General features: G+C 42.8%; 1 protein-coding gene across 13 annotated transcripts in view; it reads left to right on the forward strand.

Annotated features, from left to right (window-relative positions):
* Nucleotides 1-26,552, forward strand: part of SNAP91 (synaptosome associated protein 91) — a 384,555-nt gene that overhangs the window by 64,649 nt on the left and 293,354 nt on the right. For all 13 annotated transcript variants that reach the window (XM_029595502.1, XM_029595503.1, XM_029595501.1 and 10 more), the window contains 2 exons: nucleotides 2,182-2,324; nucleotides 13,318-13,393. In XM_029595502.1, coding sequence (XP_029451362.1) covers nucleotides 2,182-2,324; nucleotides 13,318-13,393 — 219 coding nt within the window. The remainder of the gene's footprint in view (nucleotides 1-2,181; nucleotides 2,325-13,317; nucleotides 13,394-26,552) is intronic.

Raw genomic sequence — 26,552 nt, forward strand, 5'->3', positions numbered from 1 at the left:
TTGTTGTTTTCCTAAAATACATATGATGCTTACAAGATGATATTTATTCTGCAGCTCTCATCAGTCGATAAGTTCAGCTTTGCCAGATATCTTTCTGGCTCAGCTGCAATCATGTCCTCGTTCTCGTCAATACTTGCCAAGTTCCAAAAGGCTTCTGTTTGCCTTGCTAGTACAGGGTCCACCTGCTCTGCAACTCAGTTAAGCTCCAAATTTTAAGTGTTGCAAAATATTCTAAAACGTTCAAGTTCTGGAAAAGTCTCTAGGCCTGTTTTTTCTGGTTATTATATGTCCATTTTTTCCATAGTATGCCCATTGCAGAAACTTATTCTATATATTCTAAGAGGTTTATATGGTAAGCCAAAAACAAATAGGACATTCTTCGGGAGCTTAACCCGACTTCTTATCACTAATCATGTATATAATTCTCTACCTGAGCTCTAATCATAACACCAAAGCATTTTATAGGGTTGGGATTGAACCAGAGAAGAATCTCTGCAGAATGCACAGTTGCTATAGAAGGACACCACGTTACTCCAAACAAATGTTCTGCAAGCTAACTCTTCAGTCTTTTGCATTTGCATACAGACCCTTAAAAGTAGTTTTATTTCTATTTATATATGAACCCACACCCTGCTTATCAGATAACCCAGGCAGTTTTGAGTCATTTTTATCTCCATGATTAAATAAATTCTTGTTTTTTTCAGCTTTTACAAACATCTCTCTATTGGGTCATTCTGACTTACTTGGTTTGCCAGTATCTTTTTGAAGATACCTCTTTGAACCATGTGCTGCTGAACAGTTGTCAGCTTTCCCCCACATTCTAGTTTAAAAGCTGCTCTTTGTTCTTTTTAAACGTTGGCACCAGCACCCTGTTTCCACTCAGGTTAAGGTGGAACCCATCGCATTGGAAGAAGCTGAAGGATCTAAATATGTCTACCCTGGAAGAGAGGTGGTGCAGGGGAATTATGATACAGACCTTCAGTTACCTGAAATATTTTAAAGATGTAGCGACTTCAAATCTTTTGCTTTGGAAAGAAATAAGTAGAACTAGGGGTCATGAAATTAAACTGCAGTGGGGACGACTCAGAACCAACATCAGGAAATATTTCTTCACGGAGAGTGGTGGATACCTGGAATGCCTTTCTGGAGGAGGTAGTAAAGACAAAAACAGTCAAAGAATTCAGAGGCATGGAATAAACACTGTGAATCCATAGAGGCAGAGGATGGAAATGAGGAAAAGGGTACATGGGGGGGGGGGGGGGGTAACTTGCTGGTGTGGAGGTTACTACCCTTAACAGAAGACATGGGGATTACTACCAATAAGCCTTGATGCTTTGATGCAACTGCAACATGGCTCTCTGCTTCAACGGCAGGTGGGAAAGGGGAATTAGATACAAACAATCTAGGGACTCAGCTTTTTGTTCTGGGGAACTGATAATCATGGGGATAACCTGTACGGAGCAGCAGTTACTACTGTTAACAAAAGGCATGGGATTACTACTCATTGCGTCAAAGGCATCAAGGCTTATTAGTAAGTGCAACATTGCTCTCTGCTTTGGGGGGGAGGGGTGGTGGTAAGAGGAATTGGATTCAGACGACAAACTACACAGGCCCTGAGTTTTACAGTCTGGGGTACTGATGCGCAGACACAAGGTAAAAAGCACAGGACTGCTTCAATGGCGAAGTCCATAAGCAATGCATGTCGAGTAGCACTATCTGAATTTTCAAGAAGGCTCATTACCCAGTAAAAGAGAAACTTGGGGATAACCTATGCAGCGCAGTAGATACTACCATAAGAAGCTTGCTGGGCAGACTGGATGGACCATTTGGTCCTTGTCTGCCATCATTACTATGCTACTATGTTTGTAAAAGAATATTACTTTATATATCAATGCTTCCTAGGGAAAGTGATAATTGTTCAGATAAAGTGTTTTGTTACCTTATAATTTAAATTTGAACAGAATACTGCATGGAGTTTCTGGGGGAGGAGGGAGGAATCCTTGAGCTGGTTTTAAGAAGTTTTGGCTTGATTTTTATGGCTTTGATTGAAGTACCAATTTGAGAATTTTATTATTTTCTATATATTTTACCCCTTTTTACCATCTATATATAGCTGAAATCATATACTCTACCAGGTGTTTTTGTTTCTCAGTAAAATGTTCTTTGTATTTTTCTTTTCAGATTTGATCCAGGCTACCAATGAGACAAATGTGAATATTCCTCAGATGGCTGACACACTCTTTGAACGAGCAACAAATAGTAGTTGGGTGGTTGTCTTCAAAGCCCTAGTTACAACACATCATCTAATGGTCCATGGCAATGAAGTAAGTGTTGCAGGATTTCTGTTTAAAAAAAAAATCCTAATAAACTATAGTGGACTAGCAGTTTTGTGACCTGTTTTGTTGGGTTGCTTGCACCATTCTTTGAATTAGTTTTTTGTATATTCTGCATCAGCATGCCTATGTGTTCTGCTGATATAGAATGTATGGATCAGTTTATTCAATGGTAAACTAATTTTGTGAGAATATTAAAATTTTTATTGTGCTTTTCAACAAAGTAATTCTTGAGAAGTGACATCATACAAGTCACCAACAAATTATCAGAGGCAAGATTAAAACAGACTGAGTGAGGGTAAGATTATTTTCTATTATATGGTAATGGATACATTGTTGGTTTATTACTTAGATTTATTATTCTAAAGATCAGTACTGCAAATATTCAGATACATCTTTGATCTTCCTAATTCCATAATAATCTTGAAAATCCTTGCACTGTTTCAGCATGTGTGTGGCTATTTCCGTTTTGTTCTGTGAAGGAGCCTTTTCTCAGAATTCCATGTCTTAAGTTGTGGTTACTTCTAGTTCATTTCGCTTTCATTTAGTTCAGTTAAGGTAATTTTATCTACCTTTTTATTGTTTAGATTTTCTTTTTCTTTTTGCTTTAACCACTATGAATGTGCGGAGGCATAATTTTGGTTTGTTTCGTAGGTCATCTCCATTCTTTTGGCTCGTTGCAAATGCACAAAATTTTTTCATTTCCCATTAAAGTCAATGGGGGAAGCAATGCAGCCTATTAGGAACTGTGAAATTGGGGTTTTCTAATCAGTTCTAATTAACTTGTGGGTAGACATAATCAGAAGGGTGAAGAGAACTCCAAGACAACCAAGACTTTGGCAAAGTGGCACCAAAAATGGCATTAATAGCCAAAGGCATCGTAAAAGAGCAAATGGGTACCAGTAGTGGCAAGAGTTCTCCAAGGCGCTATGAGAAGACCAAAGCAGCTGCAGAGTGGCAGGAATACCCCCAAAGCTTCAAAAGAGGGCACCAATAAAAGTGGCTTGAACCACTAAAGGCAGTATGAGAGGGGCAGAGTGGCATGAACATCCCAAGGTACCATGAAAGGTGGCAAAAAAAATCCTTCAGATTCTGATAAAGGGGCAAAGCATCACAGAATGGCATGAAGGTCCCAAGATACTATGAGATGTGCAAAGTAGTCACCCATCCCAAGGTATACAGTTGGGAGTATGGCAGTAAGACCACCAAAGCGGTACATCAGGGTAAGGCAGCAAGGCTGGGTAGCAACAAGATCCCTGTGAACAATTGGATATGTGCAGAAAATAATCCTTTGGTTTTTTTTTTTGTTGGGTTTTTTTTTAAATAAGGGTTGCATAAGGGCATGGGTGGCAGCAAGGCTGAGTCCAGCAAGACTCCTGAGCAGGGCAGCTTCACCTTGATTAGTGCTCAATCCTGTCTACTTACCTACATCTCCTGCCTCTGCTCCGTCCTAGCTCACTAAAGAATTTCTTAGTTGCCAAAGTTAAGTCTCACTGTAGCACCTTTCAATAGGCTATAGATTTGACTGGGAAACATAAATAGATGAAATTAAAATTTGTTTAAATTCATGGTCACCCTCAATTTGTTTTAGAAGTCTACAAATGAAACAAAGTCTTATTCAATGCATTTTACCCATTCATTTCAAACAAATACACATCCCTATTAACCACTTCATGGGACCTTTTGATTTACTTTTGCATCATAGTATATCAGGGTGCATATAGTGGGTTTTAATTAACTTTTGTGGATGCAATTTTATGTGCCTTAAGTTGCTCTTCATTTCTGTATAGACTTCTGTGTGATTCACAAGTGCATGCTTCTGAGTTTAATTCACTTACTGCTAGTTCAAAGGAAATATACCCAGCTTTTGTAAAAGAGATTGAAGAAGTGGTGGTTAGTTGATAGAAATAAGGTGAAGAGAAACTGGCTAAATATGTACTTTGCCAAAAAAATCCTTAATAAAGTTAAAAAAAAAACAAAACCTCCCCCCACACACACTAACCCACCTAAGTATAATATAACAAAAAAAATCAAGGAAAGTGCTCACAATATATGACTATATAAAAAATAAGACATCTTTAATAGTCCCAAAAACATAATAAAGAATTTATACAGATATTCCCCCAAAGGAAGCAAGATGGCCATGTGAGAGGAGATGTCAAAAGCTGCTTCCTGTACCTCAGCTTTCTTCAATTTGTTACCTTCCTTCATGCTTCCTAAATGTAAAGGGAAGGTCAGGGTTTACCCCACTGAAACCCTATACCTTGATGGGCAGTGGCTAATAACTTCTTTTGCCTGTCCTTCTCCTGTTAATTTGGGTGGCTCATACCCATTGAGAGCTCCGGTGGAGGAGTGCCAGTCTCTCCAAGGGAAGAGGTTTCTCTCAGCCCCTGAGCTCAAGCCTTCCTGCCGGCACCCAGATGTGGTTCTTCCTTATCGATCACAGCAGTGCAGAGTGATGACCTGTTTGCTGCATGGGAGAGGGCCTTCTATCAGTCTGCATCTGTTTGTTACTCCATCTTTAGCGGGGTCGATTCTGCCTTCTCTGATCGTTTTTTCTTTGGACGTTTGACCTTCGGATTCAAGAGAAGGGAAGTTTTTTCCCTGGTTCTTGCTTTGAGTTTTCCTGTTTCATCAGCACCGGGTGAGTTTCAGAAATCCCCCATGAAGCCAGCAGAAGTAATATTGGACTCGATAGGGGAGTTGATTCATTTTGGCCAGGATATGTCTTCAGTAACTCAAAAGGTGGAGAGCTTTGCTTCTAAATTGGACCCTCTGGTCTCTCTCCATGATCTCATGATTCGTGAGCATGACAATAAAATTTCTTCTTTTCAGTAGGATTTGGATAAGTTTGTTACAATTCAATATAATTTGGTTAAAGAGCGTGGAATGTCTTCCAGAAGGCTTGAATTCCTTGAAAATTAATCAAGACGTCTGAATTTGCATTTCTTGAAATTTCCTAAAGTTGTGGGTGAACCCCCTGTTATGACTTTAAAGAGAGATTTTTTGGATGTCTTGAAATTGCTAGTCGATGCTATTCCATCTATTATCTACCTGTATCAACACGTTCCAATCTGTCCTCGTTTAATGTATCTCAATTTCTTGCAACTTCAGGATATGAAATTATTGAGCATGCCATTTTGCTTGTTTCATTTGTTACAGATTGTGATTTAAGTAAGGTTATGTCCTTTTATTTCCATAATCTTAATTCTGATTTTCATGGCCAGAAGGTTCATATTTTCCCAGATTTATCTAGGATTACTCAGGAGCGGAGGAGTGGGGTTTCTTGTGCTTAGACAGGAGATGTTAGGGTTAAGAGCTTCCTTTATGCTTCACTATCCCATTAAGTGCCACATTAAATTTCATTCTGATAATTTTATCTTCTTCTCTCCTGAACAGTTTAGCGTGTTTACTGATGCTAGGAATAATTCAACACCCTCACCCATTCCCATTGTAGAACAGCAGGCTTGATTTGTTATATATACAGGGGTTAATTGATCACTGCTATCGTCCTTTCATCATAATGTTTGTTTTCTTAATGCTCCTCTGAATTATTTGCATCCCCTCTTAATTCCTTTGTTAGGAATGGATTTGTATCAATAGGATGTTGCTATGTATAATTTCCTATATTGTTTCTTTATTTGATCTTCTTGCTTTACAAAATATTAATTATGCTTTGTATATTTAAATGCTTAAAGTTAAAAAAAAAATAAATAAAAATTCCCCCCATATTTTTTAACCAAACAATTTTAGTCAGAGTAAAAAATATAATCATAAACAATATTTTATACAATAATTCAAAAAAGAATACAAAACCTCTCCCACATAACACAAAATAAAACCAAAACATATATACATAAACTCCCAATAAAATACACAATATTGTACCACATAAGGAAAACAAAACAAAAAAAATCAACATTAAAATATACACTAAGACAAACAACCCACAAAAAAATCAGATACCCCAAAACTCTTGCAAGATAAATCCCTTTAAAGAGCAAAAAAAATCTCTTCTTTACTTATCCTTAAGATAATTATCCATAGTATTGCCACCAAGTTCAGCTGTACTAAATAAACTTGCTCCACAGAATCATATCTTCCAATGTGACTCATGCTGCATTAGAAGCTCTTTTAAATGAATTCTGTAATATGGCATCACCACTTGTCTAGAGCGATCTTTTGGACGTATGTGCTTGATATTAATTGCACAATCATAAACAAATATAGCCCAACATGAACTCATGTTTTGCCTCAATCCAGAGGCTGCATCAGGGGAAACTAGAAAAGAAAAGGTAGGAAAAATAACACAAATTAACACACAAAACCCAAAACATGGAAAAAAGCACTCAAACTTACCGAAACTATAACCATAAATGCTCAAAATTTGAATGTTTATCGTAGAATCTGTGAAAAAACAACAACCCATAAAAGCTTACAAAGCATCAAAACAACCATTTTAAAGTAATTACAAAACCAACATGACAAAAATTACTTACTCCAAAAAAGATCTTTAAAAATAAAAAATAAAAAAAATTCACCAGGGGAAGAACCTACCCCAAATACAAAGGAACAAAAAGACATCCAAGGTCTCTTAAACTATACTAAAGTTTCATAACAAACCAGTCAGTGTGTTGCGTTCGTGCCTGTTCTCGCCCTCGCTCCATCCTCTCTACCTTGGTGGCGACTCCCTTCGGGTCTGACAGATAGATGCTGCCGCGGCTTCTCCTCGCCGTACTTCCTGGAATCCCCAGGCTGGCCTGATGCTGCGGATCCACCATGTTCCTGATGACGTAAAGGCACGCGCACTCCAGAGTTTGTACCGGCAAGAGCTTGAACCTCAGGGGCGTCCCCCCGTAGTGACGTCATCCGCCTCCACTTTAAAAGATCTTTGCTTGCAACTACGAATCGAGTTAGCAAGGGGAATTCTTTCTCCGCTGCTCTGCCTCCACACCTTACCAGGGGTACCCGCTCCTCGGGGGCCCCGCTCTCTCTCTTCTTGATTTCAGATGGCTAAGACGGGATCCGGTACTCGCTCCTTGAGGGCCTACGTCCCTGAATGCTCAGAAGACTCCTGACTACCTGGAAGCGATCGCAGACATGAACACAGTGAGTTCTACTATGGATAGGAACTGGTACTCGCTCCACGAGGGCCTATGTTCCTAATCTCCAAGACTCCCTTCTGTCTGACGTTACCGCAGGTACAGAGATCGTGAGTCATTATTGTGGATTGCAGATAGGAACCGGTACTCGCTCCACAAGGGCCTATGTTCCTAAAACCCTCCAAAGACTCTCTTCTCTTCCATAAGCCATCTTATACACAGATATTGTGAGTTCTCATTTCAGACTGCTTATAGGAACCAGCACTCGCCTACTGCTCCTGTTCCTGATTATACTGAAGACTCTGTTGCAGAGAAGCCATTACAGATCTCTACAATTGTGAGTGTACCATCTATTTCTGGCTATGTATCCAGCATACCCTGTCTACTCACTTCCTATAGTCTCTCTCTACAGCTCAGCAACCCAGAGACCGCAATTCCAGTATCTGAGGGACTTCAGCCCTGCCGGACACATCAGCTCACTACTGCCACCTCTGGTGGTTCTACTTCCTGAATAAAGAAAGAACTATCTGTGTTTGTCTCCATACTCCAGCCTAACCGGTGGTCCCTCTCAGGATATCCTCCTGGGGGTGCTGTCATCTGCCATCGGCCCAGGGATTCACCAATTTACCTCAAGTGTTCATAAAATAGAACTAAAAAAAGCAAAACAAACACTAAGACAAACTGAAAAAAAATGGAGAAAAATCCCAACACCAGAACTGAAAGACAAATACAGAACACTACTTCACAAATACGCAACGGATCTCAACACGGCAAAGCGTAACTTCTACGCAACAAAGATACACGAATACCAATTCAACCCCAGGACCCTCTTCTCCTATGTCAAAGACCTAACCAACTCCACTCTGAACGACTCAGCCACGGACACCGCCTCCATCTCCAGTGAAAAACTAGCACACTTCTTCAAAGACAAAGTCAACAACATCATCGCCAAGATTCCCCCTACCCACCTTGACACAACAGAAACCCTCCAACTCAACTCAACATGGTCACATTTCACCCCTGTGGCCTTGACAGAAATTGAATCCATCATAAAAAGAATCAATCCTGCCTCTCATCCCTTAGACCCCATCCCCATCAAAACCTTAAAACTAATCAGCGAGATCATCACCAAACCTATAACCGACATCATCAACCTATCACTCGAGCAAGGAATATTCCCCGACAAACTCAAAAATGCAGTAGTGAAACCCATCCTCAAAAAACCCCAACTCGACAAAGCTGATCCAGCCAACTATAGACCAGTTTCCAACCTCCCATTTATAGCAAAAATCCTCGAAAAAAGTCAATAATCAACTCACGGATCACCTTGAAAACCATAACATCTTGCTACCTCAACAGCATGGCTTCAGGAAACTATTTAGCACCGAAACTCTCCTCCTCACCCTCACTGACACCATCCTCAGAGGACTCGACTGTGGACAATCATACCTCCTGATACTCCTCGACATATCCGCCACACCATATCCACACCATCAATCACAAAACACTTCTCTCAAGACTCAAAGAGATCGGACTAAGAGACACCACAATCAAATGGTTCGAGTCATATCTCCATAACAGATCATGCAACATCAAGATAAAGGCTTCCGAATCCTCCCGAATAACACTTACACATGGCGTCCCACAAGGCTCCTCCCTCTCCTCCACCCTATTCAACATCTACCTTCTCCCCCTCTGCAAGCTCCTCTCAAAATTGGACCTCACCTACCTGGTCTATGCTGACGACATACAAATTTTACTCCCCATTAACAAATCCATCGGACACCCTAAACAGATGGAACCAACTCAGCACGGAAATCACTCAACTCCTATCCCAACTATCATTATGTCTCAACCAAAGCAAGACTGAAATCCTACGCATCTCAAATCAGCTCACCTCAGCCCCCCTCAGCATCATCACCTCTAATAACACAGGGGCACAACTCACAACATCTACAAGAAATCTGGGCGTGACCATCGATGACGAACTCAACCTCAAGCGTCACATCTCTAACATGATCAAAGATGGATTCTTTAAACTGCAAACACTAAAAAAAAACTCAAGCCCCTCCTCCACACACAAGACTTTCGAACAGTACTACAGTCAATAATTTTTTCTAAACTGGATTACTGCAATGCATTACTCCTTGGACTACCTGAAACTACCATCCGACCTCTACAAGTACTGCAAAAGGCAGCCGCCAGGACCATCACTAACATAAAAAAAATGTAACCACATCACACCCACACTAAAAGAACTTCACTGGCTGCCCATCGCCCAAAGAATACAATATAAAACCCTCACCCTCATCCACAAAAAAATAAACAATGAGATGAACTGGCTAAACACCGCCATTCTCCCATACTTCCCCCCAAAGAAGCCTCAGATCCTCAGACACCGGCCTACTCATCATTCCCAGCTCTAAAACCGCGCACCTCTCCTCCACCAGAAGACGAGCCTTGTCAGTTGCCGGCCCCACCCTCTGGAATTCCCTCCCACCCCTTCTTAGGAACGAACCCTCCACTCAAGTATTCAAAAAACAACTCAAAACCTGGCTCTTCAGAAAAGCCTTCCCCCCTGATACATAACCCCTGCAATGGGATCCAACCTCCTGCACTGGGATCCAACCTGCCTCCAAATAGACCCCCCTCCACTGCTCTGCCCTGATCTACCCTCCCCTTAATTTATATATCTACCTCCCCTCTCCCCACCACCCTCCCTCCCCCACATCCCTACTCAGGGATCCCTAACAGGTTATTAACTACAACGCTTCCTCCCAATCTCCTTTCTAAACATTATTCTCTATAGCTCTCGTATCCTTTCAAGTTTTAAATGTTATACTTTTTTCAATATTAATCAGTTAACATATTTTCCACTTTAACCATTATGTAAGTTACAATGTAAGTTATCTTGTTACAATGTAAAATAAGCAGTACCTGCCTTAAAGCAGTCCCTGCCTTATTGGTTTCTTGTTTCATGTAAACCGATGTGATATCTCGATCGAATGTCGGTATATAAAAGTTTTAAATAAATAAATAAATAAATTCCTTACACTACTAGAGCGGTATTATATGACTGCCACTCTGTGGGAGGCCAACCCACTACAGATCATTAACTCCGCCTACGGAGTATTACAATTGTTAGCTCTTCCCCTTGGCAGGGTGATCCATATTCGATTGCTAACTCCCTGGTGGACTTATAACAGATTGCTATCTATAGTAGCAGGGAATGATAACAGATTAACTCCTCTCTCTCCAGGAGGAGATCCACATCAGACTGCTAACTACTCCCTCTACAGGAGGAGCTCGATAATAGATAGCTAACTCCGAGCAGCAGAATTATAATAGGTTGCTAACTCCTCCTCTCTAGAGGAGCAGATCTACAACAGATTGCTAACTCCTCCCTTCTTGAGGAGTCAAGCCTAACACAGTGCCCACCCCTGTGCTCAGATCAGCCAACCCATAGTAAGTCCCGCCTACCTAGAAATATTATCCAATCATACTCACAATATAGCAAACCCCATCTGAATTCAACCAGTCGTTAATGCGCGCACACACAACAAATCATCAAAAAGACACACACCTAAAAATATATTAATAAACCATTGGTTATAAGAATATCCCTTACTCTATTTTTCTGTTCAGACCCTTTGGACTATTAAAGTTGTCTTATTTTTTATATGTGCATGTGTTGTGACACGTTCCCTGATTTCGTTTAGTTGATAACTTTTGTTCCTTGACATTTCTAACATAGTAAAGCTACTAACCTGTTAGTAATTTAATGATTTTGTACTTAACAGATTTTTTTGTTTTAGGTTTAATTACTTGCCTTTCCAAACTCCAGCTCAAATTGACTTGCATTTCAGGTTCAGTAGGCATTTCTCTGTGCCTTAGTGCCTACAATTTGTACCTGAGGCAATGACTTGTCCAAGGTGTATCAATAAGGGGGATTTGAACCTTGGCTGACCTGGCTGTCAACCTGCTGCTGCAACCACTAGGGTGATACGCCATTCTCCAAGGACAAGCAGGATGGCAGCCCTTAAATTTAGGTTACATCATCTGATGGAGCGCAGCATGGAAAACTTGTATCAAAATTTCTAGAACTTTGAGCCTCACTGAGCATGCCCACTCCTGCATTATGCCACATAGTTGCATGGAGTACCTTCAGTTTTTCTTTTTCTGTGGAGCCCATTGGTCACAATCATTCTCTCTTTTTTGTCTCTTCCTTGGAAGAAATCTTTTTGCCTATTCATTGTGGGGTCCCATGGTTTTACCATAGTGATCCCTAGGTAGCATTTTCAATAGAAAACATAGACAATGACAGAAGAAAAGGGCGAAACGGTCCATCCAATCTGCCCAGCAAGCTTATGGTGGCATCTGCTGCGCCATACAAGTCACCCCCTTACTTAGTTTCCCAAACCGTCAAAGGCAGGGCCCTTGTTAGTTGCTGTCTGAGTCCAGTTTCCTGTTACCTCTTGCCGTTTAAGCAGAGAGCAATGTTGGGGTTGCATCCAAAGTATCAGGCCTGTTGGTTAAGGGTAGTAATATCTAAGTTTCCTTTCATGGTCATTTCTCTCTAGGCTGTGGTGCTGTTAATGCCCATTGGCCATGAACAGGTTTGCCACCATCTAGATAGATTTAGCATCCCTTTTATTTTGAGATAACATGTCTTTGGGGTTCCAACAATGCACACAATGTATGATGATATCTGTCGCAGATCCCCATAATAGATGTGTCGTGTGCTTGGTGGCATCTGCAAATGTGCACAATTGACCTCCAAATGTCTCTTTAGGCACAAGAAGACCAATCCATTTGACATTGACATTGAAGGACCATGGAGCTGCATTAATGGTCATCTGCATCGGGGGACCATCAGTTCCTTTGGTGTTGATGGCTGGTAGGGATCCCAGAGACAGACCATCGCCCAATTCTTCTCGGTCAAAGAAAGGACCAGGTTCCTTCTCATTGACATCTGCACCAGGGAAGAGCCATGCTGAGCATTGAGGGAAGCCAAAGAAACATTGGCATCTGTCTCAGTTGCTGCATGATGCTGAGTGTGGGGGTTGTCCAGCTTCGCCTGAGAAACACCCATAGTGACCACTCCTCTCCTGTCCCTATGCAAAAGGCAACGCATATGAGGGAGGGAGGGACTGGATTGGAATAGGGTTCAGAAGGCTGCTATTTGAAATGAGTTGGGGTATAATCCCATGTCAAAGCACAACTCTCTTGGCCAATTTCCTAAATCTCATTCAGCAGAGAACAGCTCTCTGCTTCTTACTGCAGCCTCTTCCCTCCCAGGCAGAGCCAGTGCTAGCTTTTTTGCTGACCTCACATAAGATTTAAGGCACATGAAGCTATAAATAACAAAAATAAATAAATAAATAAAATATAATAAAGAATTTGAAGAATAAAGACGGCAGCTATTCAGTGTGACAATCAGAGTGGTTGTCCCGCATATAGTTGCCGCACATTACCAAATATCAGGGTGTTTGTTCCCTTGATGATTGATTGTTGATTATTAGTAGAAGGGAACAGAGATTTGGTTGTTAAGTAATCAGGATATAGGACAATTTCTTTACTATATAAAGCAGAACACCTTGCTTTATGGGCTGTTTGCTGAAAGATGATTAGAGGGTAGAAACTGAGTTTTGGACATCGATTGGAGGAGATTGTGAAGGGGCAAGTCAAGGAGAGAGCCGAAACAGATCACTAAGCAAATGACGAGGAGGAAATGCATTGCAAAAGAAAAGCAAAAAATTTAGTTTTATCCTCCATTTTATATAGCTTTTCCAGCAGTAGCTCAAAGTAGTTAAGGTAAATACGAACAAGGGATGTATTTTCTATTAACTTTCTATTGACATGTGTGTGTGTTTCTTTTGCAGAGATTTATTCAGTATCTGGCATCAAGAAACACATTGTTCAACCTCAGTAATTTTTTGGACAAAAGTGGATCACATGGTAAGGGATTTATTTCCATAAAACATTAAATGTGGAATGAATTGTTCTATTTCTTATTGTATAACTTTTTAATATATAATGCAAATGTGATGCTAAGCATTGAGTTTGCTATCTTTGGGGAGACAGTTTAATGGTGCAATTTTAGCTATTTACATAATTTTTTAAAATAGTATTTATCACCTAACAGCATAAGTAGTTAGTGGAGTGGAGGTGTGGCCTAGTAGTGAGCAGGAGGCTGATAACCAGGAAAGCCGGGGTTCAAATCCCTCTTTTCCCACTGATGCTTCTTCTGATCTCTGGTATGTCACTTAACCCTTCATTGTCTTGGGTACAAGCTTGCTGGGAGATGCATCAAGCTGCGATAGGGTTCTAACATGTGTTAAACACCGTATGTCGCACAATATATGTGATATTTTGCATGGCTCTGCCCAGATTCCCTCCTCTATTACAATGAGCTACTTTGCAAGCGATTAGCATGCACAAATTTTGCAAATCCATGCAAAGCAATTCCATGTTAATAGTTTATCGCGCCGGACTTAGATTTAACGATTCCCCAGGAGGTGATAATTTATTGTGGCTGACCACTTGCTAACATTGTAGCCCTGGGACCCTAACATGGAGGCCACTGCTCAAGGCAGTCCCAACATCCAAAAGTGTAATAACAAAATTAAAGTAGCTCGTGTGGTGACAGCCCTCCAAACCCTGTCTTCAATAAATAAAAGGTCCTCCTCAAGCCCCTTTTCCATTGAAATAAAGGCTGTCATTGGCCTCCCCATCCTTCTCTCCCCCCCCCCCCCCCCCAAATTGTCAAACACAATTGTTGGTTATAGTGCGGTTCCTGAAAATACCTCCCCCTCCCCCATCTCCCAAAAGTACAAAAAAAATCATTGGTGCAGGGTCTGATTCCTGGAACTTGCACCATCACATGATAGTGCTGACTTGACCTTACCCCTGTTTTGAAAAATGGCACTGACCGGGCGCAGGGCTAGGTATCATTTTCCAGTTTTAAGGTTTAGGAGTGCGGGAGGGGGTTGTCTAGGTTCACTCTGAAAATCAATGATTTTTTTTTTGTTCATGGGGAGGAGGGGGAGGTATTGGGGGGGGGGGGGATACTATACCCCAACAATTGACTACAGGGGGGAGAGAATGGGGGGCCAGTGACAGTTCTTTTTTTTTTAATCAGTCAGCCCTTTAAGGCGATGTCAGGCCCTTGAGGGCCGCCACAATGTCTAAAGGACTGCTGCTGTGTTTTTATCCCACAGTATTTTGGCACAAGACAAAACATGCCATACAGCCACAATGTTTATATGGGGGAGGGGCCCACTATTGTGGCAACAGTCCCTGCAATAGTGGGAAACCTCCTGCGAAAAAGCATTGTGCCTTAGTGTTTCTGGACCTGAGATTGTAAGCCTTGAAGCAGGAGAAATAACTACTGTACTGATATGCAATGTGCCTTGTTACTAGGGTTTGGAAAGAAGAAGAATCCTAGCTAAAACCCAAATATGTTTGTGCTCTCAATTTTAACTCTGAGCGAAGATGCATCTCCCACACATATAAACCTCAACAGATGATTTGTCTATGATATGCAATTCTTGTGTAAGCAGGAGATGCGTGATATTTCAGAAAATGCGAATCGGGCTTTTAGAGAAAAGTATCCTCCTTTTTAAGTTATGCTGTGACCAAAAGCCCTAGTGAAACTAATATGAATTCTTTAGTATACTTACCTAAAACTTTGACTAGTTAACACTGAGCATGCCCAGCATATCCTACACCATGCGTCCACGTGGAGTCTTTCAGTCTTTTTTTTTTTTTTCCCCCGTGGAGCTTTTACCTCATGGTTACATGAGTTTTCTCAAACTTCATGCAAAACGTTTCCACAGATAGTTTTTGTTTTTTAGCGTTTTTGTTTTTTTTTTTGTGGGGGTCCCTCTCCAGTTCCCTCTGGTGTCTCAGTGAGGTTTTTTGGCAGTTTAGTAAGTTTTTTTTTTTTCTTTTGCTCGTTGCTGGTTCCTCCGAGGAGGAAGCTCCCTCGAGGCTGGCAGGTACACAGAGGCCTGCAGCCCCCTATCCAGCTTTGCCGGATCTGGCACAAGTGCCTAGGCGTCTGGATGAAGGCTGAGCACCTAGGGCCTCATGCTCTGTGGATTACAGTTAGGAAGAGGTCTCTTATGACTCCTGGGAGAATGACACTGCAGAATCCTCCTCAGAACATCTCCTCCAGAGGAATGAAGGAGGTTGCTGTCTGAGGACCTGACCTTCGCAGGTTTTGTAAGGGCGGAGGCCATTCCATTTCAGTTAATGACAGAGGAGGCTACCAGGTACAAGATGCTGGAAATCCTTCAGTTTGTGGAGGCTCCTAGATTGTGGTAGTCCCAGTACACGAGATCTTTGAGGATTTGGGAGCACCCCCTCACGGTTCCTCCTGTGAATCGGATTCAAAAAGCGTCAGCTGGCACACCAATCGGTAGTGGTCGAGTCCGCTCTCAAGAGGGCCAAGCGCTCTTGTTTCAGAGACATCAAATACCTAATAAGAATAAAAAAATCTCATGCTCTCCATACCTGGGAACATTTGATATCCAGTCATCCTAAGATTGTTGTGTATTAGTAGAAGAGAAGTGAATGCACAAATTTTCTTCTTCTCACTCTCACACACAGACAGAAGCATCGCCCCTTCTCTCTCATGCTCTCACATTGCAGCAGAAACATTTTCTCTCTTTCTCTCTCTCTCTCTCTCTCTCTCTCTCTCACACACACACAGACAGCAGTAGAAGCATGCTTCCTCTCTCTGAGACCCATACACAAACAGAACAACTCCCTCTTATAATTATGCCTGTTTTTTCTTCACTATGCAGCCTGCCTCTCTGTCCTTTCTTCAGTCTGTCTGCTCAGGCTTCCGCGGCAGTCTGCAGCTCCTGTCCTTGGTTCTGGTGGCAGCCCACAGCTGAGCAGTTCCTTTTTTAAGCTGTGCTGGCCTGCTGCTGTTTTCCTCTGCTCCACTGACCTGGACTCTGGCGGCCTGCAGTTCTTGTCTTCAGCCCCGCTGGCCTCTCTGTGGCGGCCCACAGTTGAGCAGCTCCTTTTTATAGCTCTACTGGCGGCCTGCAGCTGTTTTCTTCAGTCCCACCGGCCTCAGCTCTGGTGGCGGCCTGCAGCTGAATGGCTCCTTTTTTTCAGTTCTGCCAGGGGGCCCCAGCTGTTTTCTTCAGCCCCGCTGGCAGGGATGCAAAGGGAATCAACACCTGCAATCAACACCAACCACATAGTTGGGATGACCAGCTCACCAGGGCATGCCTGAAGCCCCTATTTAGATGGTTTGGATTGCAAGAAAGCCTGGAGCAGATAGAAGCCCATAGACAGTCCACCCAACTTTTCATTTCTTTTGACAGGAATAGATTGGTAGTTGCCGTTGCCAAAAAGACACTATCCAGTTGGCTAGCAGATTGCATCTCCTTCTGTTATGCCCAGGCAGGACTGCACATTGGGGGTCATGTCAAGGCGCATTCTGTCAGAGCCATGGCAACATCGGTGGCCCACTTGCTAGCAGTTCCTGTGGAGGAGCTCTTCAAGGCTGCGACGTAGAGTTCTCTCCACACATTTGCTTCACACTACTGTCTGGATATGGATGGCCAACGGGACAGTAGGTTCGGCCAGTCTGTCCTCCAGAGTCTCTTTGAGGTGTAGAACCCAACTCTTCCTGCTAGTACCCATTGCTTGGGTTCAGGCTGTCGCCCCGTCTATTACAAACAGCACTGTTGTGCCCATTGGCACATGGTTGGTGTCTGTTGGTCCCCTTTGTGTTGGGGAGTAGCCTGTAGCTAGGGATTCACCCATGTGTGTGGTCTACTATCCTGCTTGTCCTAGGAGAAAGCAGAATTGCTTACCTATGTTTCAACATTTAAGATTCCCTTTGTAGTCTATTCCCTCGAGGCGGTGGTGTGGTCCGTACCTGTTGCCCATCAACAGTTCTCTGCTGTCGTTCGATTTAGCGTCCCTTTTTATTTTGAGTTGATATGTTTTTGGGATTCCCAAGCATGTTCTCAAGCATTGGGAGCAATGTCAATCAAGAATCCCCATGATGGATGCTTGGGGTAATTGCATGATGTCCGTAGGTAAAACAAATGCGTACAAATGACCCCTGAAGGACGTTGGTCCCATTTGGAGTTCATGGAATGTCTGTTCAGGCACCAGAAGACTGATCTGACAGCATCAGAGATATCGGCATTGAAGGCCCATGGAGCCACTCCAAGTGGACATCAGGTCATCAGCATCAGTGGGGTCATCTACTTCAAAGGGAGTCTTAAACATTGAAAAAACTTACCTAGGGACATTATGAGAAGAACTGCAGAACCCCCGCAATGACTAGGCAACAAATGTTGATGGCTGATAGGTATCCCAGAGACAGACCATTGCTCAGCTTCTCCCGGTCAAAGAAGGGATTGAGTTCTTCCTCTTTGGCCTCAGCACCGGGGGAAGACCATGTTGAGCATCGAGGGAAGCTGAAGAAGCATTAGCATCTGTCCCTCATCTGTGCCAAGTGCAGGGATGGTCCAGCTTCGGTAGATAAACCTCCAAAGTGTCCCTGCAGTGAGGAAAGCTCATCTCCAGGTTATTCGTGGTGAACTCATGGTCTCCATCTGTCCTGATGTCAGCCTCTGATCCTTCTCATCTCTGTGCTGAAGAGGAAGTGGTGACTCCTCCTGACTTCTAGTCTATGTTGGCATCAGCAATTTTCAAGGAGTTGAAACAAGTGCAGTTAGCCTTGCAGAAGGCACTGCAGGACCTCTGAGTAGAAGCACAGATGGCACAGAGGACAGCACCATCTTTCCATGAGCTGCTACTCAATTTCTTGCAACCGATTTGTCTGTGCATTACAGACACCGCCGATGCCCAGAAGGGCATCAGAGTTGGTGCTGACCGTCCTGATAGTCATCTGGGTTACTGGAAGAAGGCAGCTTCCCCCAAGGAGTGGGAGGTCTAAGGGTTCAGACCATTGGCCGCTGCCCCGGTCACCACACCACTGGCCAAGGACCAAGTGTCAAGAGATCCCTCCCCTGCCTGTCGCAGTAGTGAGGAATTCATTTATTCCTGGGGATATGGGGGCTTCACTGATTTGGACAACAAGGTATCAGAAGTTCTCCCCTCCAACCCCTCTCCTCCCCCAGGCAGAAGAGAAGTCTCCACCAGAGGGCCTCTCATTTGCAGGATTTGTTAGGATGATGGTAGAGGTCTTTCTATTTACTTTACAGACACATAATGCAGGATATCCTCCAGTATGTGGAGCTTACTAAGGAAGCTGTGGCAGTCCCAGTGCACAAGATTCTTCAGATGTTACTTTTGAGGAAGTGAGAGAACCCATCTCAGTGGCTTCTGTCAGCAGGAAGGCGGAAGCGGTATATTGTGTGCAGAAGCTTCCAGATTCGACACATGTAGGTTACCAATTGCTCTGTGGTAGTTGAATCTGCTCCTTTGTGCTCCCAGGGAGTGGTCCTAGGGCCATGGATTCTCTTGGGAAGAAGGTTTTCGAGGGAGCTATGTTTATTGCCTGCATAATGGCTTATGAGCTCATGGGCCAGTCCATGCCTGACATTCTGAAGCAGGTACAAGAGGTGGCCATGCAGCTTCCTCAGCAGAAGCAGGGACACCCTCCAGTCACTGGTGACTAAAGGAGTGTGGAAAACAGTCTGGTTGACCTACAATATTTTCAAAGCAGCTTTGAGAATCTCTGCCGTAGGAATCAGTCTGTGAACTCAGCAGGCTTTGATTTCTACCTGGATCTGCAGGAGTGACACTGACATGCTATCATTGGAGAGAATCTTTTGAGAGCATGTTAAGGATGCGGTGGTATAGATTCATGATCACTGTGCAAGGCTTCAGCAGTTTTCCACTGCCACTCTGGACCCAACCTCCTTATCCAGGGAGGTACCTGAGATCTGGGTAGAGGAAGACTCTTTTGCCTGAGGAGATGCTATCCTCTGCTCTCTTGGTCCCAGATGCAGCAGACACCACACAACCATCCCAAGCAGCAGAGGACATCCCAGCCAACAACAGAGACGGAGTTTTGACTGAACTGGAGAGAGTCTAGCCAAGATCCCAGTACCTGTGCTGAAGGATCTTCTGGTCATGGGCAGGCTGCAGTTCTATGCGAATTGATAGTCCAGTATAACCTCAGATGAGTGGATTCTTGACACAGTTCAGAGGGCATAAGTTAAATCTATTGGATGTCCTACCAAATTGTCGTCCGAGCCCGCCTTGGGGGCTTGTAGCACATTAGGAGATGCTATATTCGGAGCTTTCCTTCCTCTTAATATCCAGAGCAGTTGAGCCTGTTCCACCAGGGCAGAGAGGGCAGGACTTTAATTTCCTTTACTTCCTGATTCCAAAGAGAACCAGGGACTCCGTCCCATCCTAGACCTAAAGGCTTTGAACAAGTTTCTCAAGAAGGAAAAGTTCACTTAACTTCCCTGGGTACCTAGAACCCTTTTCTGCAAAAAAAAGGGAACTGGCTGTGCTTTCTCTGTCTAAAAGATGCCTTCAGGCCCATGTTGAGATTCCCAGTCAAAAATATCTGATTTGTGATGGGAAACCTGCATCTTCAGTATCGTCATGTTCTGCATTTTTGGCTTGGGTCAGCCTCTTGTATCTTCACAAAATGCTTAGCCGTGGTGGTGGCGGCAGCACGTCTTTGCAGCTTGAGTGGGCACCTGTTTCTATCTGGACAATTAGCTGATAAAGAGCACATCTTGGGCAGGTGCAAACAAGTCAGTGTGTATGACCATTGGGGTATTGGAGTCACTGGGGTTCATCATCCGCTACCAAGAATCATCTCAGTCCATCACCTCAGTAGGAGTTGATTGAAGCTCTGCTAGACCCAGTTCAAGCTAGAGCCTTCCTTCCTCAGCAACGGGCTTTCACCCTGATGGCCATTGGGGCAGGAATCCAAGAGAGTTGGCAGATAGCTTAGCACATATTGAAGTTGCTGGGCCACATGGCCTCAACTGTTCATTTCACTCCCAGAAGTGTTGCTTGTTGGAGATTTTAATCTGCTGTTTATAGACTGGAGAATCCTTTCTGTGGAATCTGAGAAGTAGTGAGATAGATGTCCTAAAAAGGGCACTGCTCAAACAAATGGTAATGGAACCAACAAGGTGGGGAGTTATACTCTATCTTCGTTAGTGAGCACTAGATAATTTCTCTGTCTGGGTAGGTGCCCACCTGAGCACCAGTTATCATTGAACGGTATGGTTTGATATCTCAAATAGGATACAGAGAGGTCACCCGATAACACAAGTTTTGAATTTTGTAGAAATGGGGATGTACCTGGAGGAAGAACTAGGAAATGGGAGAGGTGGAACAGTGGGCCAAACTAAGGAGAAATCATAAAGGCAACAAATCTGTTAGACAAGGAAATTAAAGTAAGAGGAATAAGAAACCAATCTGATTCTCAAAGAAGGTGGCTGAAAAAATAAAGGCAAAAAACAGAATTCTAGAAGTATAAAGGATCCCAAAAAGAGGAACACAGGGAAGAATATCTGGTGAAATTGAGGGAGACTAAGAAAGAAATCAAGAAAGCAATAGATCAGGTGGAAGAAAGGATTGCCAAAGAGGTAAAATGAGGTGATAAAACATTTTTCATATATATCAGAGAAAGAAAGGTCCAAAATAGTATAGTGAAATTGAAAGGTGCTAAAGATCAATGTGTGGAGAGAGACAAACAAATGGCAGAAATATTAAACAATATTACATATTTAGTTTGTTATGCACTAAAGATCTTGCAGGAGGGCTCTTGCTGGTTGACAAGACAGTAGATGGGGTGGAGTAGACAAAACTCAGTTTACAAAAGAAGAATGTGTGAGAGAAGCTTGGAAAACTTAGTGGACAAGGCCATGGGGCTGGATGAGGGTGCATCCCAGGATACTGAAGGAGCTCAGAGATATACTGGCAGATCCACTGAGAGACCTGTTCAATAGATCCCTGGAAACAGGAGTGATGCCACGAGATTGGAGAAGAGCAATGGTGGTCCCGCTTCACAAGAGTGGGAGCAGAGAGGAGGCTAGAAACTATAGGCCGGTCAGCCTCTCCTCAGTGGTGAGAAAATTAATGGAGGGACTACTGAAGGAAAGGATAGTGAACTGTCTAAACTCCAGTGGGTTGCTAGACATGAGGCAGCATGGATTCACCAAGGTAAGGTCCTGTTGGACAAATCTGGCTTTTTTTGATTGGGTGACTAGAGAATTGGATCAGGGAAGAATGCTTGATGTGATTTACTTGGATTTTAGTAAAGCTTTTGATATGGTCCCGCATAGGAGACTCATGAATAAAATGAGACGCTTGGGAGTGGGTGCCAAGGTAGTGGCATGGATGACAAACTGGTTGACTGACAGGAGATGGCATGTAATGGTAAATGGAACCTACTGTGAAGAAAGGATGGTGTTAAGTGGAGTGCCACAGGGATCAGTTTTGGGACCAGTTATGTTTAATATCTTTGAGAGCAAGATTTCAGAAGGGATAGAAGATAGTTTGTCCATTTGCAGATAATTCAAAGATCTGCAACAGAGTGGACATGCCTGAAGGAGTAGAGAAAATGAAAGCTTGAAGATTAGTCGAGTATTTGGCAGCTGGGATTTAATGCCAAGAAATGCAGAGTCATATATATGGGGTGCAGTAATCCAAAAGAGCTGTATGTGATGTGTGGTGAATGACTAATATGTATGGACTGGGAGAGGGCCCTTGGGGTGATAGTGCCTGACAATCTGAAGGCAGCGAAGCAATGTGACAAGGCAATAGCTAAAGCTAGAAGAATGCTGAACTACATAGAAAGGAATAACCAGTAAGAAAAAGGAGATGGTGATGCCCTTGTACAGGTCCTAGGAGCCTGTATCTCAAAAATGATAGAGACAGGATGGAAGCGATCCAAGGAAGAGTGACCAAAATGGTATGGAGTCTTTATCGGAAGACTTATGAGGAGAGGCTGAAGGATCTGCATATGTACACCATGGAAGAGAGGAGGTGCAGGGGTGATATGATACAGACCTTCAGATATCTGAAAGGTTTTAATGATGCACATACTTCTACTGTTTCCTTTCCAATGGAAAACATTTGAACTAGGGGTCATGAATTGAAACTCCAGGGGGAGTCGACTCAGAACCAATGTCAGGAAATATTTATTCACGGAAAAGATGGTGGATGCCTGGAATGCCCTTCCGGAGGAGGTGGTGAACACAAAAACAGTCAAAGAATTCAAAGGGGCATGGGATAAGCACTTTGGAACCGTAAAAGCTGAAGAACTGAAATTAAGAAAAGGGTGCACAGGGATAACCTGCTTATGGCAGTTACCACCCTTAATATGCATGGAGATTACTACCCTTAACCAATAAGCCTTGATGTTTTTGATGAAGCTGCTCTCTGCTTTATCACTGTCCACTTTGATAGCATAGAAGGGAAAGAGGAATTGGATTCAGAAGACAACCAACACGGGTCCCGACTTTTATGGTCTCGGGTATGGATACGCAGACATAAGGGAAAAAGCACAAGTTTCAGTAGCCAAGTTCAAAAGCAAAGCTTGTCAAGCAGCATTGTCTGACTTTTCAAGAAGGCTTCTCACCCAGTAAAAATGTTGCTTTAATATATAAGGCTTGGGAGTAACCTGCACGGAGTGGTAGTTGCTACAATAGGAAACCTTTTCTGGGCAGACTAGATGGACCATTTGGTCTTTTTCTGCCATCAATACTATGTTACTATGATATGACTGATTATGCATAGAGCCCAGTGGAATCTGAAGCCACAGTGGCTTCGGGCTACTGAGGACCTTCGGAATTGCATCAGAGTCACTCTGTTACTGTGGGATTCTCTGTCCTGTTGCCAGGACAATTAATATTTTGGTGCAGGAGGGTTCCCTTCCAAATTCCTCCAGTGCAGATTGTCCTAACTATGGATGCATCCAACCTGGGTTGGGGAGCTCATGAAGATGGGCTTTGCATTCAGGGCTGTTGGTCTACCCAAGAACATCAGTACCATATAAAATTCTTGGAGCTTTGTGTGATCCAGTACATGCTATGGACTTTCAGAAATTGGCTGTCCAACAAAGATATACTAGTTTGGATGGACAACCAAGTGGTAGTGTTTTACATCAAGAAACACAGAGGTACAAGCTGTGGACCTTGTGCCCTATGCAAGAGATGGTGCTTCAGGCTCCCTGGAGCAAAAAGGTCCCTCTCTTCTGTTCCATGTACAGAGCACATGGCAAGCTAGCCTCTGATGCTTTTGCTCTCCATTGAGGCCAGGGAATTCTGTACATGTATCGTCCAGTTCCACTAGTTGCAAAGATTTTGTTGATGCTCAGAGAGAGGACAAGGGTTCTATGAGTCTCATAAATCCCTCTTTGGCTGAGACAGATTTGGTTTATGCTCCACTGGGAGTTCATTTGGAAACTAGTCAGACCGAGGACTTCCCCCATCTCTCATCACTCAGGATCAAGACTGGTTGCGACATCTCAATCTCCAAGCCCTATCGCTCACCACTTGGATGTTGAGAGGCTGATCCTACAACCCCTTGACTTATCTGAGGATGTCTCGTGTACTCTTAGCTTTCAAAAAGCCTTCCACCAGAAAGTCCTAAGGACTGAAGTGGAGGAAGCTTGCTGCATGGTGTGAGCAAAGAGTCTTAGACCCCCATCTTCTGCCCAACATAAAAACTGGTTGACTATCTTCTGCATCTCTCCCAAACTGGTCTTGAGACCAATGCAGTCAAGGTTCATCTTAGTGCAATTAGTACAGCTCATTGCCATGTATAAGGTAAGCCCATCTCTGTACAGCCTTTAGTTGTATGCTTCATGTGGGGGTCTGCTTCATTTCAAGCCTCTCTTAAGACTTCCTGCTGTTTCATGGGACCTCAGTGTGATTTTGCCTCAACTGATAAATGCTCTTTTAGCAGTTGACCTGAACAGGAGTTGTATGGACTGTTGGAGGCCTTCATTTTAGAAAGAATGCAGGTTATGGTAGAAGGGTCTGTGGTGAAGTCAGACTAAGTACAGGTGTCTTGGGGGAGGTTGACTATAGCAATAGGTAAGTGAGTGAATTCAGACATGATTATATTTATCTTATTTAAGTGTTGAGCAATATCACAGAAGGCATTAGATGTTGTTAAAAGGTTCATTTAATTGTAGTCAGGGATTTCACAATATTAAATAGGGCATTGGAATTACCATTGGCTGTTTGTATTTTGGTAGCATAAAAAGATAATTTTTTTTAGTATTTCTGTAAATGGAAGAAGTAGACATTTTTCTGCCCAGGAAGTGGGTTTTTCTGCGTTGGAGAGATGGGAACCAAAGGGCATTAGATCTGGAGGGCATAGTGCAGAGTTTCTTAGGGGCTATAGTATCAAGAGAGCTAGTGATTGAATGGTTCCATTTCTTGACTAGGTGGTCTGTATCAGTTTTAAGATAGTTATTAGCAATAGTAGGAATATGAGAAAGGAGACGAATGGCAAAGGATTCTGGATCCACATTTTTCCTTTTGCATATTTGTTTAGGTTTGTTATAAGATTGAGAATGTTCAAATGTAAGTGTATCTGTTGCTATAATTAAAAAGTGGTCTGACCATGGTACAGCCTGGGTGGTAGCGGTTAGATTTGTTTTATTTGGGTTGCAAAATAGGAGGGCAAGTGTTTGACCTAAGCTGTGTGTGTGGGTCTGTTGATCAGTTGAATCCATCCTAGCACTGCTAGGGCTTCAAGCAGGTCTGATGCAGCTGGAGGAAGTGGGTGGTTGTTAAAGTGTAAATCGAAATCTCCAGCTAGAATAGTATTGGTTAAATCTACAGGCAGAGTGGCCAAGGACTCTTAACAAGGGGGATAGATCATGGTTAAAAAGCTAGACAGACAGTACACAATAAAGAAGTTTGTAATAGTAGTAGAAGAAAGCAACATTTCGAGTGGACTGTTAAATGTCGGGGCTTTCCTACTGGGATGTAGGGAGGCCTTGACAATCATGAGTAAACCTTCTCCACGTTGGTTTGGTCGGTGTTCTGAAAAGAAAATGTAACCATTTGGGCAGATATTGTTTAAGATTATGTTGTCATGGTCACGGAGCCAAGTTTCTGTGATTAGGACGGCGTCAGGAGAATGAGTAGATATTAAATCATGGATAATAGGCACTTTTTTTCTGATGGATTGGGCATGTTCTAAGCTGTGGCAGATCATAGTCCTTGCAAACATATCTTTAGCCGTCTGATTTGTACTGTATCATGAGCTGAAGTGTCACATATCTAAACTATATAACAACCCTATTTTTAAACCTTTTGTCTTTTACAAAACCATGCAAATCTGCAGTGCTGTTTTCTTGGCTATTGTAAGCTAAAATGGAATGGTGATACTGTGTGAATTTTTATAATTTATATTTATTTATTTTATTTAACATTTTTCTATACCGACCTTCATGACAAGCTTCATATCAGAAAAAATACTTGTGGCACTGGGGGACTGAAAGCTTTACAACGGGGGGGGGGGGGGGGGGGGGGGGGGGGGAATGGCCTTAAAAGCAAAACAATTGAAACCTCTGCCTCTTTTCTGGGCTAACTTAATTGATTTTAGTTTAGCTTCCTTCATCAGGTCTGTAGAAAATATGCTAAGGAAATAGATATAAATATTCTTTACTTCCTCCCCATTTTGGTGCTACTTTAGTTTTGATTGCAGCTACTCAGAGGTCCTTGGCCATGATCTTGCTAAGGGATCATAACAAAAGTTCATTGCTTGACAGCAACATTTCCCGGGAGGCAGAGCCCTGGCTACTTTAGCAATGAAAGTCAACTGTGCTGGGAAAGGGGGTGGGTGGGCTGGCTATGGCACTATTGTAAGATGAGAGGCGATGGAAGGAAGAGTTCTTTAGATGAGCTGGAGGGAAATTGTAGAGTTCAGAAGAGAATGGGTATGCGAAAGGGGATATCTTATTCAACTGAGGAAGACAAAGAAATTAATCAAGTTGGCAAAAAGTCAAGCGGAAGAGAGGATTGCCAGGGAGATAAAAAATCGTGACAAAACATTTTTCAGATACATCAGCGAAAAGAGAAAAGTCCATAGTGGTATTGTGAAATTAAAAGGTGGTAATGATCAATGTGTGGAGAGAGACGAAGATATGGCAGAAATATTAAACGAATACTTCAGTTCT

This window comes from Rhinatrema bivittatum, chromosome 3 (assembly GCF_901001135.1).
Source record: "Rhinatrema bivittatum chromosome 3, aRhiBiv1.1, whole genome shotgun sequence".
Taxonomy (NCBI): domain Eukaryota; kingdom Metazoa; phylum Chordata; class Amphibia; order Gymnophiona; family Rhinatrematidae; genus Rhinatrema; species Rhinatrema bivittatum.